This window comes from Rhea pennata, chromosome 2 (assembly GCF_028389875.1).
Source record: "Rhea pennata isolate bPtePen1 chromosome 2, bPtePen1.pri, whole genome shotgun sequence".
Taxonomy (NCBI): domain Eukaryota; kingdom Metazoa; phylum Chordata; class Aves; order Rheiformes; family Rheidae; genus Rhea; species Rhea pennata.
In genome coordinates this window covers 147,340,722-147,356,351 of record NC_084664.1, presented here as the reverse complement: position 1 = coordinate 147,356,351, position 15,630 = coordinate 147,340,722, and the positions used below count along the sequence as shown (strand labels likewise).

General features: G+C 35.1%; 1 protein-coding gene across 3 annotated transcripts in view; it reads left to right on the top strand.

The window, feature by feature from the left end:
• The window catches only part of CSMD3 (CUB and Sushi multiple domains 3), a 683,676-nt gene that overhangs the window by 573,887 nt on the left and 94,159 nt on the right, over positions 1–15,630 (top strand). For all 3 annotated transcript variants that reach the window (XM_062568389.1, XM_062568388.1, XM_062568387.1), the window contains 3 exons: positions 6,207–6,416; positions 11,146–11,334; positions 13,400–13,577. In XM_062568389.1, coding sequence (XP_062424373.1) covers positions 6,207–6,416; positions 11,146–11,334; positions 13,400–13,577 — 577 coding nt within the window. The remainder of the gene's footprint in view (positions 1–6,206; positions 6,417–11,145; positions 11,335–13,399; positions 13,578–15,630) is intronic.

Genomic DNA, 15,630 nt, shown 5'->3' with positions numbered 1-15,630 from the left:
TCTTTGCAATTCCTAGGCAAATATCACAGAAGCATAGAAATGGAGGGACCTCTGAAAGGCTCCCTATCAATGTTGTCAAACCTCCTACTCCAAGAGGAACTGTTGCTAACACCGAATCAAGTCAACTATGGGTGGCAGGTCCTCTTCAGCAGATACTCAACCAATTGGTTCCCAACCTGTATCAATGCATAAAGCTGTTCTGCCCCAGGTGCAGAACTTTGTACTTCTCTTTCTTCAAAACTTCATGAAGTTTCTGTTGACCCAGTTGTCATTGTTTTTCAGTATTTCCATGGATGGAAGTTCTGTCATTTGGTATATTGACCACTCCCCCTTATTCAGTAATCTCCACAAATTTGCTTAGGATGCATTCTTTCTCATTAGTCACTGATGAAGACACTCAATAGTATGAGCTCCCATATCAACCCATGGAATATATTGGAGATATTGTACAGCTGATTATCACCCTTGGAGCCTCAGAGGTCAGCTCATTTTTAACCCACTTGCTGTCCATTCATCAACGAGAATGCTATAGACGACAGAGTCAAAAGCCATACTAGAGTCAAAGTACATTATATCAATTGCTCTCAGTTTGTCAACATAGCCAGTAGTTTCATCACAGAATGAAATTAGGGTTGATCAAGTGTGATTGCCCTTAGTAAATCCATGTTGACTGTGCCTGAGTCCCTTTTTGTTTGGAATGGCTTCCAGGTCCATAGTCATTACGTGGACTTCAGTGAAGCAAACCACCTGTAGTAGCAGAGGTCTTCTTGCCTTAGAGATAGTTTTAATCTCAGGGTTTTTCTAGTCACTAGGGACTTCTCTCATTCACCATGATTTTGCATAGACAATATGAGCATTTCAAATGCATTGGCCAACCCCTTGAGCACCGTTGGGTAGATCCTATCAATCAATATGGAGATGAATACATCCACTGTCTCCAAATAGTCGCTAACCAGTTGCTCTCCACTGTTGGATCTGCCCCTTCCCAAATCTTTCTAGTATATGCAAAGGTCTAGGAGCACACATTGCCTGTGAAGAATGAGGTGAAAAAGAATTTGAATATTTCAACCTTTTCTGTATTGCCCTCACTAGGTTGCTTTCCACATTCATCAGTGGACCCACGTTTTCCATGTACAGAAGTGAACAGAAAGAAGTAGCTGTCAGAAAGCTAGATGTGTCTTAAGAATCTCTTTTCAACATCCCAGATCTGGCCTCTTGGCAAGAAACAAGCCTGTAGGTCTGGCTGGCAGAAATGTGACTCTGTTCTATGCAGGAGGGAGTCCTTAACCAGTACTTGTTGCTTCCGCTTGATAACACTGGTCCACATCTGATAATCTGAGTTGTCTGGCCTGGAGCCTCTCCCTTATGGAAGTTGTTCCTTCTGTTACCAGGGTCATGATCTTGTTCTGTAGGTGAACCCCAGCAGGTGGGATGTAGCTTTGCTCCTGCTGCCAGTAGTTTCCATCTTCTTCTCTCACAGGAGTTCATGTACTGTGTTGCTTTGATTGTTCCTTCTTTCTTGCCTTGGGAGTGTGATACCACTTGACTCTCCCAATCAGTGTCTAATACTTTATTTGCTTTGAAATTGTGACTACGAACTTCAGTTTGAGAAAGTCTCCCAATAGTGAGGCTCCTAGCCTGCTCAAACACCTTCATGGTGGTTGCAGAGGAAAACCGGTATTTAGTTTTTCTGCTATCCTAACGTTTAGGGATTTTTTTTATTGTGAGCTGTTTGCTGATATATTTAGATATTGTCTAAGAAGTTACCTGTTTCTAATATTTTAACAAAAGTTTTATCATTATTTTTATATCGTTTTCAGGTTGAGTCTCAACTTTTTTTTTTAGTTATTGAATTATATTTTTACATCTGATCTACTAGAATAGATTCTTTCTGGTCTTCTTTTAGAGACAACTTTTGCCAAGTAAAAGTTACTTTTTGGTTTTTGCAATATTACTCAATTTCTTTTTTGTGTATATAGTGTGTTTTTATGATAGTGGTATGCATTTACACCTTCAGGTTTGTGGTTGCTCTGTAAGGGCACAGCTTCTTTTACTGATACTCTTTTAACGTTTTTATAAGAGTCCTCATTTTTATGTCATTCTACTTTTTAAAATTAGGCAAAAACTAATGGGATTGATTGCCTTACATTTCTCCTCAGAGCAAGTTAAAAACATTCCAGTCCCTTACGGTTGCTGTTTCAGAGCAGCTCTTTGACAACAGTATTTAAGCCAGATTCTGTACAAACAGATATTTTTCTTCTCTTGTGATGTCCCTGACCAGTTACTTTAAGAAACAATCATTAGCTGTCCCTAAAAATTTAGTTTTGATGAGAGAAATATAGCTAATCTACTTCAGTAATTCAAGTTTTTCTTTTACTGTTGCATCTTATGAACTTGTAGCCTACTTGATTTTCCTAAGCATATCAGTTCCTATGTAGTCCTAAAACTTTATTTTGCCTATTTCCATCTAGAATTTTGGTCTATAGGCATTCTGTGTTTCATGGTGACATTGGTAATTATCACGTTATTTGTTTTTATGCTTTCTCTTAAGTATACTGCAACTGTTTCCCTGTCATAACCTGTTCTGCTTTTGCCTGTACTTTGTGAACTAATAAAACATTGGCCACTGGTTGCCTTTCTTCTTCCAAGTTTCTCATATATATATACTATTGCAAAATAATTATTCAAAGCTCCAGTTGCCCCATATCATTTTTTAAACTTCTGGTTCATGTGTAGGAGCCTGTGCACTTCTTCAGTTTCTTCTTCACATGCTGGTTGAATGGCATGCCTTTCTTTTTTTTTTTTTTTTTTTTTTTTTTGTCTGCTCCTCACAGTTTCCTGTTTGATAATTGCCATCTTCTATTGTCGTCTTTACTTGACAATGCAGGATTTCTGGGTCTTCCTCAGTAAGTGAATGTGTCATCCCAAATAGTTTGCCCTTCTACACCTGTTCACGTTCTTCCTCTCCTCTTTTCAAAATCACTTCTATGTTCCTTTTTGATTTTAAGTCCCATCAGCCTGGTTCACTTATGATTTAGATGAAAGCCGTTTGTTTTGCATGGGCTGTTTATACTGAAGAATGTTAAATCTTGTGTAACATTAACTGAGCGCAATCGGTGTGGGGAAAATACATTATCTCTGGATAAGAATTTCCAAATAAAATCCTATTGTTATGTTTGCATTTTGTTTAAAAGTCACAAGACTCAAGTCAGTCTTTGATTTTTTGTATTACTATTTTATATAAATAGCATCAATGCTTTAATTTGGCCAGTGCCTGAATTTTAGAGAGATTGACTTGACAGCTTAGTTAGTGTTTCATTATGAGTCATAAAGTGTGTATAATCCTCAGATGCCGTGCGGATCCCTGCTGGCTGTGTTATCCAAGGAAATGATCGCAATAGTAGGCTTATTGTCCATGGGTCACAGCTCTGGGGGAACAGGACATTCAGAGCAATAGGATTCTTTAACAGATGATTTCAAAGACATTTACTAATAAGGGAGAAATAATAAAAATCCAGAATACTGATTCCATTTCAGATTCTATACTGTGCTGAACTCTGTACAGACATTGCTGTCTTTTTATGCCAGATGCGTTCCCTTCTGCCTCTTGTCCCACTCCACTACTTGTTTTCCTGCTTGTTTTCCACTACTGACTCCATTTTCTTCGTTTTCATTGTCCCAGGCTTAGCTTTCCATTTCTGTCTCCACATGCAACAATTCCAATTTGGCTGTCCAGATTCCTATTTAAACTATATATTAATATACTATTAATTTTACCTTCAATTAGGAAGGTAATTCAACTATTACAGTTTTGGAGACAGCCCCTTAACTCCCTCAGAATCAGCAGTTCTTCACTGCTTTACACTAACTGAAATTTAGCCACTGGATTTAGAACTGTTTTCCAGTTCATATATGGGAAAACTAAGTGCTCCTGTTGTTAGAATAACTGATTGAAATATTTTTAACATTTTGACCATTTCTATATAATACGTTGATAATAGGAGACAAAACTGAATTGAATATTGGAGTAAAATTACATTTCACCTTTTGGCACTTGAAAAAGTGATAGGTAAAACTGATTTTACAGAGGCTGAGATTCTAGTCCAGTGGAGGCGTAGACATCTAACTCCTCTGAGTAGCAAGGGAAAAAACTCACAAAGATCATTGTGGGGACCTTCTGTAGTTTTTTCTTCTTTCTAAGTGTTTCTAAAAAGAGATATCTTCCCAATTAAAAACCATGGATCATAAACTTTTCCACTTCAGATTAACTGTGATTATTATCTAAACCAGTAACTGTTAATTTGCAATGAGTTTACAAGGTTACTTGATACGATTTTTTTTTTTTTGCTATGCTATTCTTCCTGAGATTTGTAGTTAGATTTTATATATAAATATACAAAATACTCAGAAGGAGTGTCCAAAGAAGAAGAAAATATGAAACTGGATGAGAAATAGTATAACAAGAAGTTTGAGAGAAATGGAGACAGGTGTCACATGTGAGACAATGATGGCTATGAAGGAAGATTAGTGTAGTTCTGGGAATATACAGTGAAAGACAGCAAAGTGCAGAGAGTAGAATGATGGGCAAACAATATAATATTAGGGCTGTGTTTATATGGATCAAAGGCGGTAGAAGAGAAAAAAAATGACAGGAAGATAGCATGAGTTGGCAGTTATTAAAGAATGACATCTTAAAATTTGGACAAGTTTAGGTTGAGGGAATTAAATAAAAGGTCAAGCCTAAAAATATCATGGACAGAGAAAAAGCAAGGATTGGACATAACTGGATTCTTTGAGTAGGAAAGTAAGTTTATAGGAATTTGGAAGGCTAGAAGAATCCAAGACACAGAGCAGAAGCTTTCTTACTACATACAGGCTATCTTCAAAGAAAGAGGGACAGAAATGGTAAAGGAAACAGTGATGTATTTATGCACTAACTTTTGGTGTAGAATATAAAATACCACATGCTTCAGAAAGCCATTCATAAGTTTTGCATGATATCTAGGGAGAAAGCTCTATGAAACAGTGACAAACACTATTTAGCTGTTACAGTTTAGGAGTTACAAAATTATTCATGACTTTTCAATAATTAGTCATTATATGTTTTCTTTTCAATGTTATGTGAAATCATGTTGATTATCTTTGCCAGAAACACCATCAGAACTCAATCATCTTTTTAATGAAAGTAGTCCATTGTCATTCCGTAGTAGCACTAGCTCACTTCAGACAAAATAAAAATTTTCTTTTGTTGTATCTTATTTAGAAAATTGTAGGAATAAGAAAATGTTTAAAGAGCCCTATAGCAACTCTGCTGATGAACATTTTCTCCTTCTCCTGTCATGTAATAATTATAACCCATCATCTGGTTAGGAGAGATAACTTGCTACTGGATAGTAAGCTTCCTTCCTGTTCCTTACTGAATCAAATAATCAGAATTTTCTGTTGACAAGGTCGTCATATACCAGTGTGAAGGGAATTAAATAAATGAATAGCATGTCTAATTTCTAGTAAGAATCATTGATGAATAATGGTTATTAACATCATTTACATTACCTGAAAGCCCCAAATACTATATATATGCATAATCCATATTATATATATAATTTTATTTGCCTCATTGTTTTTATTAGATATATTTTTTACAATTTATTTTCTGTATGTATGTGTATATGTACATATATATATATATATATATTCATATCTAGAAATAACCTGATAGAGTTCAGTTTATGTACCACTGAAATGCAGCTCTCTCTGGGGAGGACTCCGTCATTATCCCATTCCAGTCACGGCACACAAAGCGTTTTTTCTTTTAACGGAAACAAAGACTATTGTATGCAATTGAAAACAGGAAAGTTTTAATGAAATTGAATGTATTTTGTATTGAGAAGTTAAATTTGGCCAAAATATCAGAACAACAAACCTTGCCAAAAAGTAGCATTTAATTATAAATAACGTACAGTTCAACACCCTACGTCAAGTCAGTATTTCATCATTCACATTCCTTATCTTGCCAGCCTCTTAAAATTAGTAATAAGGAGAAAAAGCATGTCATACTGAATCCCTGGGACTGTATCTGGCAACATAACACATTCATTTCCACTGTTTACATTATTTTCTGACATCAGCACCATATAATATATATTCTTTATTTTCCTGCCTGGTATTGATACCAATGGCTTTTATTTGCTCACATTGTTTTTCAGGTGTCCATTTGCAATTTTTGAATTTCTCAACGGAGACCATACATGATTATTTAGAAGTAAGGAGTGGATCTACAGAAACTAGCACTGTTATTGGAAGACTAAGTGGTCCTCAGCTACCAGCCTCTCTGTTTAGCACAACTCATGAAACAAGCTTATACTTCCACAGCGATTATTCACAGAATAAACAAGGATTTCATATTGTATACCAAGGTAAGAGATTTGATATTCTTATGTGAGAGCAAGATAGTTGTTAAGGCTATTTCTTTTCTTACCATTCCTGAAAGATAAACATGAAATAAAATATCTTGTGTGTTTCCAACTAAAGTGTTATATGTTGTCATTGTACAGAGATGCATATAGTTAAGAAAGGGGAAAAAAGTATTCTCATTAAAAAGCGGTAGAAATCTAAGTGAACAGATAATTTCTCATATTTGAATTCAGTTGACATGTTGATTGACATTGTGTGGGTTTACAAAATAAGCATCTCTATTGTTTAATCATTATAAACTTAAAGGAATCACAATTTTATATATTGGGTTCTATCAAGGGAAAGATCTAAATATTGTTTTAGAACACTGGATCGATACAGGCTAATCCAAAATTATCCCAACCTAGAAATCTCCAAATCCATTTTATTTGCTAGTTGACAATTTACCTTGAAAATTTATGTTCCATTCTACCCAGTTTGGTCCTGCTGAGCTGGTGAAGACTGCTAAATCATAGTTCTATTCATATAGTTGCAGATTCATTTCAAAGGAATTAGATCACCACTGTCCCTAGAGAAAGGTCAAATGCATATTTAAAACTATACCTGTTTTCACAATATGAATAACATCAGAGGGTGATTTTAAGAGATTTTGCTTTATACCAGTCTGCTATTACTCTTTCAATAGTAACAAGTCCAAATTGACTTGAACTCTATATAACATTCTTGAAATAAGCCCCTGTAAAAGTGTTCACTTTTATAGCAAAAATTAACTTATGACCTAAAGTGCCTGGTAAGATGTTGTTCAGTTCTTATTTGAGATATGATATGATTTGTAAGGGTAAGGGACTTTTACAATCTACTGATAAGAAAAGCAGTGAAAGATTATAAAGAAAAAGCATGTGAATAATTGATACTATTAATAAAAGAGTAATCGTTTTGGAGATGCTGTTTTTTGTGAGCAAAGAATTCCAAAACATTTCTCTTAGTCCTTTAAACCACTTGAGAGATAGCTAGTTCTTACAAAAATATACACACTATGTGCACTTTTCAGATTTTGCAGATTTTACATAGCATATTTGTTCTCAGTTCTGTAATAGGAAGGCAATGCTTGGAAAAGATCATCAAGATGTGCAAAAGAGGCTTGTACTCAGACCTTACTTGCTCACTATAAAAGCTTTAGTATTCATAGTTCATGATGGAAACTTTTAATTGTTAATTATTCTGAGAAAAATATCAGAAATAAAATTACAGTCAGGTTTCATTTCCCCTGTCTTAAACATACAAACATACATACACACACACACATATACTTATATTTTAAAAACTTTTGTGTCAGACTAATGTTCTGTCTAGCTCAGTATGGTGTCTCCTAGTGGCAAAAAGAAATACTATTTAGGAACAAAGTTAGCTAGTTAACTAGAAGTTAGGTAGGTAATTTCTGTAGTCCATTATCATTGTACCCCTCCAGCATCCAACAGTGGTTGTACCAGAGATATTAGAGGGTACAGCACTTTCCAAGCCTTTTTTCACATTCTCTGTGGACCTGTTGTCCATGAATTTGTCTAACCCCCTTTTCAGCCTGCTGATATCGTCTTACTGCACAAACTGCTGTGGCAACAAGTTCCAGAAGTTCATGCACACTCTGTAAAGTTTCTGTTTCTGTCCTGAACTTATCTGCTACTATTTAATTGAGAGTCTCCTCATTCTAATACCGTGGGATTTTATGGAGGACATTTTTGCATTCAGCCTTTCCACCACCTTCACGATTTTGTGAATCTCAGTCAGATCTCTCTGAGCCATCTGCTCTCCAAACTGAAGAGTTTCAACTCTTTTGGTATTTTCTTGTAAAGGTAGCAGCTTCCATCCCTGGATTGCTTTAGCAATTAAGTCCACTAACTTTCTTGTGATTCAGAGACCAGAAGTGCATATAGAAGTCAAAATGTGGCCACACTAAGGTATTATATAGTGGTGAAAAGACACACACTATATCAATTTCAGTATGTTTTCTGATCACACTCAACATTTGTTTAATTTTTTGGCTGCCTTTGCACCTTGCATCGGTTTCAGAAAACTGAACTAATGACTCTGAAATCTCTTTCCTGAAGTGTCAGGAAAAAACTGTCAGTTCTGTGTTTATCCATGCAAAGGCATGGATGATTTATGCAAGGGATTAAATTACATTTATCTAAGTTGAAGCTCATCTGGCAGCTTTTTGCAGACCTAATTTTACGAGGTCCTCCTGCAATTCCTCACTGACAGCATTTTATTGCCCATAAGAGCCTAGTATCATCTGCAGACTTGGAAATTACACGACTTACTCTCTTCTTCAGGTTATTGGTGAAAATTTTGCATAAAACTAGGCTCTGTAACAATCCATTGAGAAGACTGCTGGTGACTCTGCCTATATCTGAGAAGTGACCTATCCTTCACATTAACCAGCTTTCATTCTGTGAAAGAACTTTTCTTCTAATTCTGTGACAACTCAGATTTTTAATAGCTTTTCTGTGAAACCTTGTCAAAAAGTGTTTTGAATGTGTATTGTGTCTGTTGGATCGCATACATGCGATATCTTTATCGACGCCTTTATAAAACTGTAGGAAGTAGTTTACAGAGCTCCACTGTCTGTTGCCAAAACACCATGTTTATCCATGTGCTCAGTGATATTATTCTTTATTATAGACTCTACCGTATTACCAGGGATGGAAGTCAGACTCAGTGATCTGTAATTTCAAGAATCCCTTCTAAAGCAGTTTTTATAGATGAGATTTACATTGGCAAACCACCAATCCTCTAGCGCAGAGCCTGAAATTATGAGATATACACCTTGGATGAGTGCCATCTGCTCCTGGTCCTCTGCCCTATCTATTTAATCTAATACTTTTTTTTTTCTATTTATTTCTAAGACCTATCTATTGCAAATATTGTATCTTGTTTGGGAATCTCTCCAGCATCTTTTGATTTTTTGAATTATACTTTTGCCCTCTTAATTTCTTATTTATGTTTGACTACTATGTTTGATTAGGTTTTGAAAAGGCAGATCTTTCATTTTTTTAAATGCCAGCCTTTTCCGTATGGTAACTTCTCCAACTTTTCTACTGACTCATACAAGCATTTTTTGGACCACTTTATTAGATTTTTATTTTGAATTATAGCTCATGTTTTACCTGGCCTTTTAATGTAACATTAATCAACAGATTCCAGTCTGCATTACTTCATTTTTGTATTCCCCTCATTTGTATTTTCCTCATTTGTTTCCCTTTCTGGAGACTGAAGATGCCTGTGCTGTGTTTATTTGACTCGCTCCCTCACAATATAAGCAAACAATATTATGACTGCTGTTACAGAGCAGCTGTCCCTCTAAGATCTGGGTAGCTAGTCAGTTCAAATCTAATATAACCACTTTGCTTGTGGGTTCTCAAACTGGTTATTCTAGGGAACAATTATTTAATGCACTAACGATCAGCGATTTGATTTCTTCAGGTCATCATGATGAGGTCCATATGTGGGGATCTGAGTTTCCCATTACTTGTCCTACAATTGCAGCTTTTCTAATTTTACTTTTCTTACTTAATCTTACATTTATGGCTCACTATAATTTTCTGTGTTACAGAGTTACAGAAGCAGCTAATACTACATTTATATTATAGAATTGTAATCTTACCTATAAGTATTCAGTCATGTTTCCTTTTTCCTAGTAATATCTCACTGATATGAAACTTCATATAGTTCTCAGCATTTAGTGTTCTCCCCCACCTGGAAGTCCATACCCTATCATTCTTGTAAAGTAGCCTGGCAGCACTGTGTCCCTGGCCACACTGGTCTGTGAGATGCCTTTCGCTTTGATGTGGCTGCTTGGTTCAAGCATCCTAGTTCCCACGTGTTATATTTTAGGCTACTGTATTGGTGTGAAAATGCTTCTTGTTTTGCCCTGTATTTTGCTCCTTTACAGTGCATGCGCCAGGCAACTTGCATTGTAGGCGATCTAATTGTCTTCCCTGTTCATTGTAAAACTGTTTGTTTTCCTGCTGGCCTGTTTTAGAGGTGCATTGACAGGTGGCCTCATCCCTCTCATGGCTTCACATCAGGTTTTCGACAGAAAAAACTCTTCACATGAGTCTTTACACTGCTTCTGGTTTAAGGACTCCTCTTTAACCTTTTTTAATTTTCAGTACCAGCAGACCACCTCCATTTTGCTTAAGGTGTATTGTACTTGGAAGCTGTTTGTAGTCTTAAAGAGCTAATTGGTGTCCTACTTTTTTGAAGACCTGTGAACACAAGAAGTCTATTCTCTTTCTGCTCTCTTCTTCTCCTGTAATGCAGTACTCTCTAGTTACTAAAATTAAAAGACAAAATTAAGAGGCTGATTTCATTTTTGCCCTCACAGGGACTCTATTCCAAAAGTCTTCAGGGTGTATCTTTTTTTGTGTGTATATTTCCAAAGTGTAAAAAGTATAAGATCATTTAAAATTTTATTGTATTATGTTTCCTCTATAAAGTTTGGAATCCTAAAATAATTTTTATGGATAGTTCCAGAATTACAGCTGAAATGTTTTGCTATGCTTCTCCTTGTATAGGACCAATGATTTTGTCTGTCACTATGATAGAACTTAAGCAATTTGGGATCTCTGTGTAATTTTTCTTTTACTCTAGTAAAAATCTTTTATTTTTGAAGGTATAATAAAAATCTGTATTTTACTTATGCTATTTTCTCATTATTATTATTTATTTCAGCATATCAACTACAAAGCTGTCCTGACCCTCGACCATTTCGTAATGGTTTTGTTATTGGGAATGACTTTACCGTGGGACAAACTATTTCATTTGAGTGTTTTCCTGGATACACCTTAATTGGAAATTCAGCTCTGACTTGTCTTCATGGCATCAGCCGTAACTGGAATCATCCTCTGCCCAGATGTGAAGGTATGTACTGAGTGACTGAAAGAACCCATCATTATTTGTAAATATTTGTAAAAAAGATTTTTACTTCTGAAATGTTGGGCTGAAATTCTGGAATATGGAGCTAATTTTTTGGCCTAGGTGGTGCTCTAGAGTAAAAGCTCTGCACTGAGTCAAGAAAAACAGATTCAGTACTTGAATTTCCCAACTCTGGCCACTTACTTTCTGTCTTATCAGTTAAAAAAGAAACTGTCAAAAATGGTATGAAATGCAACTGACTACAGTCACTGCTATTTGAAGTCATCTACATATATTTTCATATTTATGGTATTTAAGGTATTTAAAATATATTAAATTTAACATTATTTTACAATGATACCCATGTAATAGGTAAGCAGAATCAAGGAACTGACTTGCTTATAGCTGAAATTTTAAGGAAATGAATGAATGTATATGATGATTTTTATCCTTATCTAGTAAAAGGAGTTGGCTAGCATCAGCAAACTGTGAAAGACACAAAGATGGGTAGTTATGTAGCACAGAAATCTGCATGAGAAATATGTGTGCACCACAAAGTTTATAAGTGAAACTGTTGTCTATCTTTTCTTCCATGAGAACCAGTTATTTTCTGGATGTTCCCTGTTTTTTTGTGTCTCATATTTGAGACATATAATTATTCTCTCTTTCCTCTAATACTTTTCTTGTAAGGGTTATTGTGAGGCTATACTAAGGCTTATTTAATGCTAGACTTCTTGAAGCAAATGATCTGAATCAAATATCATTAAACATGCTTTCTGTTTTAACAGTTTTGTTCTCTTTGCATCCTCATGCCTTTAAAACCCCTGTGATCCCTGCTCACCACTCTCTAACTCTCTCTGGTCCTTCCTAAGTCATCCCTCTCCCTTATTTCTTTGGATCACCACATTTCCTACTCCCTCCCAAGAAACTTCATTGCATGCCAGTCACTGTCCCATGTCTTCACTCCCATGAGACTCTGCTGCCAAATCAGTTTTGCCTCCACTTCTCAGAACACCTTGAGCCTTTGAAGTTAAAAGCAGAGATAAGTGGTATATCAGCTGTTCAGTCTGAACGGAGGGGGAGTGAATCTGAAAGTCTCCTTATCCTACAGTTCAGCACCAAGATACAAGCCATAGCACATAGTTCACTTAAATACAAACACTTTACAATCCTCCTAGGACAAACCTATCTTTCCGAACTACCTATTCTTTAGTTAGAGATTCTTAAGCATATTTAAGAGGGTCTAGGTTACCATTCTATGCCCAATTTTTCTTCGGAGACGTGTATACAAAGTTAAGCAAATAATACAATTTTAGACTTTGCCTGTTTTTCCAGAACTAGGCTTCTGCTAACATAATATCTTACATTTGATGAGGATAGTAAAAAGGGATACATACTTAAAAGTGTAACATTCACTATGCGTCTGAAACATCTGTGGAGAAAATCATAGAGTATGAATTAGTGGTTTGCCTCGATGAGGTTTAAAATTACCACACTTCAAGAAGAACTTCAGAAAGAAATTCTTTACCTATCAGTATTTCTTTCAGGAAATGCAAAATTGTTTTCCTCACTGTGGCACACCAACTGTTTACATTTTCTGTATCCTCTAATTTTCCCCATACATCTTCAATCAACTTAGCATATCTCATCTCCCACCTGATAATTTTGGTTGGCTATCTTCTTGTGACAATAAGTGATAGCAATTCTTATGTTTTGCTGCTGATTCAGAGCTGAAATATACACAAAGGTATAACAAACTATTTTATTGCCTCCACTTGTGCAGTCACTAGATTAACCCAATGTCTAAATATTACTTTAGTTTCAGTTCTCATAGTCTTTATACCATCAGAATTACTGGGGGATTTTTAATACAGATTTGAGCTATCAGTTGGAAGCTGACCTCTGACTCTTTGCAGAGAGCTTGGTAAAATCTTTATTTTCTAAACAGTGATGATGTTTTACATAATCTACCTTTAGTGTACCAAATGTGTTTTAAAGTATAGATTTCAGGTGATCTAAGAAGAATGCAAAAAGCATTTAATGCTTCTGAAAACCAATGTATTTTTTATAGCTCTCTGTGGAGGAAATATAACTGCAATGAATGGCACCATATACTCTCCAGGATACCCTGATGAGTATCCAAACTTTCAAGATTGCTTCTGGCTTGTAAGAGTGCCACCTGGGAATGGAATCTACATCAATTTCACAGTTCTCCAAACAGAGCCAATATATGATTTCATAACTGTCTGGTAAGAAAACACTATTGACATTTATTTAATCTTCTTGTGACACTATGTAACAAAACAGAGATTAAAAAGAATATCTTTGTGATTTCTCCCTTGACGCTTGTTGTTTTGTCTAGTGACAATGAGTGATTTGCAATATTCCATGTTTTCCAATTTATTATTCTCTCTAGTTTGCACTGGATAGGAAGTTGAATAGCCCCTGTCTTAAGAATTTGAAAACAATAATAGTGTCTTATCAGTTTATTAATCAAGAAAAGTATACAGAGATAAGACAGAGATTATCAGCAACCGAAAGAAGTAACTACACTTAAGAAAATAATGAGTAATGAGTAATTATATTGTGATGTCTTTCAAGTCAATACAAGCTACATTTTCTTCCTATAGCTTCTTTTAAACTATTAATGGCACATAAAAGGAAACATATTTAGTTATTACAAAAAGAATTGAGATAACTATTGCTGTCAATAAATTATATTGTTATACCTGAATTCGTATTTATCATGAATCTCTTCAGATAATGAAGCTCCTGTCGTGCTTAGTTGCTACTTAATGTGGCAGGAGGCTATAAAGTAGTGTAATTGCCCCATAGTCATCTTGAAATAGTTACTAGTGAGTCCCTTAGACAGTTCAGCGGTGATGAAGACCTTTTGGAAGCTTGTCTAAGAGAATAGTCTGGTGGAAAGAATCTGCAGATTGAGAGAGTAGTCTTGTAGTCTGAGTAGTGTTGCCTGAGCAGTGCAAGACAGTGGAGAAGCAAAGTGAAATATCCATTATTTGTTTGATATTTCTATTTTACAGAAGTCTAATTTGCATTCATACACGTTCAGATAACTGAGGATTTCATTCCTACACCCCTGAACATTTGACAGTCCTCTCTATACACCTTTGTGATCATTTCTGTAGGTTCCAATTATGTTTCATTTTGAGCAGTGCAAACTTTCTTGTCCAGTGTTCCAGATACTTGATTGCTTTTCTCTAACGCTTAAGCAATTTTTGTCAGAGTACGTATCCAGACTCTGGTAAATCTCAACCACTTTTTGAATCCCTTGACTCTTCCCCAGTTTATCAAATTTAGGCTGAACTTCAGAATCTTTCCTGAATTAAGTGCTGTTTTTGTATTCATATGTACATCTTTTCTCTATTTTATCCCACACAAATCAGAACACTCCTGTCCACTTCCAGCGCTCCTCCCTCTGGGCTCTTCCTTTCTACCATGTGGTTTCATGTGCTTTCAGCAGTATGCCTGGCTGAGTTACAGACTTAGTTCTTACAATAAAGATAATTATATATATAACATTACAAAACTAAACCCTCAGTTTTATTTCACTATGTGATTTTTACTGTTTTTTTCTTTTATTTCTACAATTTTAGATTGGTTTTAATCTGTCTATTTAAATTAACAACATTTTAAGGAGGATGCAGTCTATTCACAATCCAAATACTTTTCCAAATCATATTATTTGCCTGAAAAAATAGAATGGGGAGAGGAGGGGATGAGATGTGAGAATTTGGAAAAATATTTAAAATTTTTGGACAAAATTTTTAAATTTTCCAAGCAAACATTCCCATCCTCTTAAAACTATTTTCTGTTAAAAAGATATTATTCATATAGCAATTGTACAATTTAAACTTTTATGATTTAATTTGAAATTGTTGATTTAATGTTAATCAATGCCAAAGTATTTTTAGACTCTTTTTTTTTTTTCTCATTCTGGCCTGGAAAGAAAGAAATATCAACATTTCACAGCCCTACTTAAAATATGATTCCTCTGTACAAGTCTACTGTTGCTTAGTCTGAACCTTGATTTAATTTTTCTGCTAAAACAAGTATTTCATTCTTCCATAGGGTGACAATTATCTTGCAAGTCATCCGTGTACTATCTAAATCACAATAGAACAAAATAATATCAATAAATGTATATAAACAATTTCAAAAATTTTATAATAAATTTTATATGGTAAATATGAGATATATAGTAAAAAAAGACTGTTGCTATTCCTGATTTAAAATCAAACATCTATCATACTTCATTTTGCTTAAAACTAGTATTGACAT